A 4,849-nucleotide genomic window follows, 5' to 3' on the forward strand; every position below is an offset into this window, starting at 1 on the left:
TGTTTGTTTGTTTGTTTTTGCCCTGTGCTTTTGTTTTTGTTTTTCTAGACAGGGTTTCTCTGTGGAGCCTTGGCTGTCCTAGACTCGCTTTGTAGACCAGGCTGGCCTCGAACTCATAGTGATCTGCCTGCCTCTGCCTCCCGAGTGCTGGAATTAAAGGTGTGCACCACCATGACCAGCGATCCAGTGTATTTTAAAATACTGCACTTGGGGGTTAGGAGTGTAGCTCATTGGCAAAGTACTTGCTCGGAATATAGAAGGGGTTTTATGCCCGGAACTGCAAACAGGAGACCTTGGCAAACAATCTTGTGGTCGTAGTACTCCAGAGGTAGAGGCTGGAGGATCAGATGATCAAAGCCATGTCCAGCTACATAGCAATGGGAAAGTCAGTCTGAGCTAAGATATGCTCTCTGAAAACCTCATCGGTCATCATCATCATCTTTTTGTTGTTGTTTTTCGAGACAGGGTCTCTCTGTGTTAGCCTTGGTTGTCCTGGACTCAGTTTGTAGACCAGGCTGACATCGAGCTCACAGCAATCCACCTGCCTCTGCCCCCCTTCCCCCACTTCCCCCCTCCTCCCCTCCCCCGGCGGCTGGGATTAAAGGCATGCGCCACCACACCCAGTATCATCATCTTAATTAGGGGCCATGTAACTTATTGATAGATCACATCTTGCCTAGATGTGCAAGAACCTCAGTTCAATGTACAGGACAGGGGGGGGGGGGAGAATGAGCACATCTCAATTTAATTTTACTCACAGTATGCCCACGAGGGTGAAATAGCAAGTTACCTTTGTTCTTACATCCTCTAAGAAAAATAATAGACAGGACTGGTTACCATCACAAAGCTCACACCAGGCTTGTTGACCCCTCATTCGCCTGCTATTACTTCTCGGTCAGGAGTGAGTCCGCTACACTTATTTGCCAGACGCCATAGGTTTTGAGGGAAAAGGAAAGACAGTCAAGCGAAGAATGCGTGAGCCTAGAGTTTTGGCATGTGGGTGGGAAAGAAAGATGACATAATGAGGACAGTGGCATGAGGCAGATGAGGGTAGAACATCCGGCATTCTTGCATCTTTCAGATTGGATGCACCACCAATGCAAAACAGCTTCCCAGCAACCAGGATTCCTGTGTGAGGACAGCACCGCTTGCTTGCTGCCCTCTCAGCTTTGTGATGGCAAAATGGACTGCCCTGACGGAGGGGATGAGGCTGCGGCCTACTGCGGTGAGGAGGGCTAGCTACTGAAAGGAAACAACAGTGGCCAGGGCTGCGCATAGTGGTACGTGCTTTCAATTCCAGAACTTGGGAGGCAGAGGCAGGTGGGTGTCCTGAGTTCGAAGCCAGCCCCAGCTAGATCTGTACAGTAAGACCCTGTCTTTAAGATAGTAGTAGTGGCTCGAGGGATGGCCCAGAGGTTAAGAGCACTGCTCTTCCAGAGGACCTAGTTTCAAGTCTCAGCACCTACAGGGATCTGCAGCCAAAACACCAATATTTATTTTTTTAAAAAAGAAAAAAGTAGTAGTAAGCTGATTCAGAGCTATATCATTTAAACATTTTCATGAATATTCTTCCATTAGAAATAATTTATTTGTACACTATAGGTCAAATGCCCAACAGTCTCCCACAAAACCTGATTTTCAAGTGTCCCAACCAGAAGACATGGACATATGTTGACAGGGTGTGTGACACAAGGAACGACTGCGGTGATTGCTCGGATGAGTCAGGTAAAATGTGAAGCACACAGTTGATCTCTTCAATGGCTTCTGAGAGTGGCTGCCCATACACTTAAATTACATAAATTAGCTCTAACTTGGAAAACTTCCAAAGGGCATTTACATCGACAGCTAAGAAATTCCATCATCCCTGGGCTGCAGGTAGCTGTGAGGTAGCAAGGTGGCTTAGGCAGCTGAGAAGCCTGGCTTCCATTCCTAGCCCTATCACTCAAATCAATCATCGATCAGTCGGGAGGAGGGAGAAAGGGGGGAGATCAGGAGAAAATGGAGGAAAGGAAGGAGAGGGAGGGAATTACAGCATTTCATTGTGTCTATTTAAAGAACTCTCCAGCTAAGATGTAAACAAGGTCAGCTTTTTCATGAAAATGTTCTCAGTGGAAAGCTCTTGTTCAATGCTTTACTTTAGCTCTCAGAAAATTAGTTGCCCGCCATGTTTCCACAATGGCTTAACACTGAGCAGCATCCACCCCCATGTCAAAGGCAGGGAAGGCTGGTAGACACAACTCCAGTGCATGATGGCTCCAATTGATATATTGGAAAACTTCATTAGAAATGCAGTGAATGGGCCTAGTGGTGGTGTATGCCTTTGATCCCAGCACTTAGATCTCTGTAGGCTGGAGGCCAGCCAGGCCTACACAGCTGTTACACAGAGAAACCCTGTTTCAAGTGGCTCTTTTGTCAGTGGTGGTGGGTAGAATGGAAATGCATCCTCTAAGTAAAAAGTCTGCTTCCTCAGCGGGTGTGCCACAAGCCTTTAATCCCAGCATTCCAGAGGCAGAGGCAGGGGGATCTTTGAGTTTGAGGCCAGCCTGGTCTACAAAAGTCCTCACATGGAGAAACTGTCTCTGAAAAACAAGTCAACCTCAGCCTGGGTGTGGTGGCGCACGTCTTAAATGCCAGCACTCCAGAGGCAGAGGTGGGGTGGTGAGGGGGCTGTCTTCATTAGTTTGAGGCCAGCCTGGTCTACACAGAGAAACCCTGTCTTGACAAACCAGAGCAAGGGAAAGGCTGCCTGTTATCGATGGAAGTCTAAAGAGATCCTTTGCTTCTGGCTGGCTACCAACTAGCAAGGGCCTGGATCCCCTGCTAACAGATTGCCTGGAACTCATGGGACCCTTCCCTGTTTATGCAACATGTCAGTATGTTTAGTTTGGGTGGACGGGGGTGGCAGTATTGTCTCTGGCTTTTCAAACGATGTCTAGAATCTTCAATAATCACCTGCAGTTTCCCCATGAGATAGTTTCACTAAGATGTTTTTTTTTCAAACCTAAAGGGCTAGTTCTTGCCCAATAGCATTTTTTCCAGTTGACATTATAAGTTATGCTTTTAAAAATAAACACAACTGTCTAGTTCCCCAGTGCCCAGAGTGCTTGGGCTGGAGATGTGATACTGTTTTCTTCGCTGACTGCGCCTGCATTCCCAGAAGTCGCTGCAGAAACGGCGTCCAGGACTGTGCTGATTGGAGTGATGAAAACCTGTGTGACTAGGCATATAATCGCAGCTGAAAAATGTTTTTTGCCTTCAGACTTCTCTCAAAGTGGTGATGTGTCTGCTTGTTTACTTTCCAAGCATGTAGGGGAGGGGAGGGCTAAAGAACCTGCACCCCACGTTAATCATAAGCCACTTGCAACTTTAGGTTCCTGTTCTAAACCTGTTCTGAAATAGCCACAGGCTTATGTGGGACTAGACAGTCGAGTAAAATTCCATTGTTGATCATCTGTGCCATGTATCAGGGTCCATATGCTGATGAGTGTCTGCCTAGCATGGTTGTTTCCTTGCTATTATGAACACTACAGGAATGAGCCTGGATGTCCAAGTATCTTGGTGGGAGGACATGGAATAGCTGGAACATATGGTAGTTACATTTTGTGGGGAAACACCCTTATTTCCATAATGGCTGTAGCTGTTTGCACTCCTATCAACTATAATTAAGGGCTCCTCTTTCCTTCACCCTTGTCAGCATTTGTTGATTCTTGATGAAAGCCATTCTGACTGGGGTGAGGTGCTCTCTCTAAAGTAGTTCAATTTGCATTTTCCTGCTGGCTAGGGAGAAAACCAGTCTCAACCAACTGCTAAGAGAGATCATCTCCAAGACCAGACTAGTCTGCTCCTCTGACCTGCTAGTGCCTCAAATTGCCCCCATAGTGGCCTGGGTTTGAATCTTATCCTAATACTTAAGGGGCTGAGACTCAGACAAGTAATCTCACCTCTCCCAGATATTTTCCTTCATCTGCTCTCGTGTCTCCTTTAGGGTTTTAATAATTAAGACAAAACAAATGATGCTGCTATTGTTCACCAGCAGCAGCTACAGAAATTATAAACAAGAACTACAAGGATATGGTAGGTTGTGCTATTGTTACTAATACCAGCTAATCTGGGAGGAACAAAAGGGCAGTCCTTCCACAAGCCCATGGCCATCCCACAGTGACAGTGACGTGCTCTGGCTGATGTAATCTGTGGTAATTATGTGCATCACCTCCCAGCCTAAATTTGAGGAGCCAGCTGGTGACATTCCACCTTTTTTGAAAAATCACAAGACTGTCAAGGTTCTAATTAAATGCAGCTCCTGCAATAACAGACAAGCAAACAAGGCAGCAAATGTGATGAGCCTTTGTAGCAAAACTCTTTCCTTATAATGGGTATCATGAAGGGCTAGAGAGGGCTCATAGTTAAGAGCAGTCACTGCTCTGCAGAGGATCCAGGATCCATTACACACGCACGCACGCACGCTTACAACCCGGGCCCTCTGGCACTTGCAGAGGTCCAAGTCCAGGACCCCAACACCCTCTTCTGACCTCTGCCAGGCATGCACATGGTGTACACACATGCATATAAAATAATCTAAAGAACTGCATAAAGAGCCTTACTGTATGTTTATAATAACCACCACCAGGAGAAAAAGCACCCTAGCTTACCAATAGAAGTCTTTTCACAGCACACACAGCAGAGCATGAAGTGCTAAGGGTTGCTGGGGAAGCAAATGCTCCAACAAGACAACTTTCAAACTAACGGCTGAATTTTCATCAAATGTTATCAGTATGAATAACACACCATGACCAACTGTCTAGAGACAACTGCTTACTGTGTACAGATTAGAGCCAAATAAACAAAAGAC

The 4,849-nt window shown here is 46.3% G+C and overlaps 1 protein-coding gene across 1 annotated transcript; it reads left to right on the forward strand.

Moving 5' to 3' along the window:
* The first annotated feature begins 1,084 nt into the window (after nucleotides 1-1,084).
* LOC127212354 (low-density lipoprotein receptor class A domain-containing protein 1-like) lies at nucleotides 1,085-3,228 on the forward strand. Its single transcript, XM_051172461.1, has 3 exons — nucleotides 1,085-1,225; nucleotides 1,603-1,725; nucleotides 3,085-3,228. Exons 1-3 carry the CDS (start codon nucleotides 1,087-1,089, stop codon nucleotides 3,219-3,221), a joined length of 399 nt encoding a protein of 132 aa, XP_051028418.1. The 5' UTR covers nucleotides 1,085-1,086; the 3' UTR covers nucleotides 3,222-3,228.
* Nucleotides 3,229-4,849: the final 1,621 nt, after the last annotated feature.

The sequence above is a fragment of the Acomys russatus genome, chromosome 30 (genome assembly GCF_903995435.1).
Source record: "Acomys russatus chromosome 30, mAcoRus1.1, whole genome shotgun sequence".
Classification (NCBI taxonomy): Eukaryota; Metazoa; Chordata; class Mammalia; order Rodentia; family Muridae; genus Acomys; species Acomys russatus.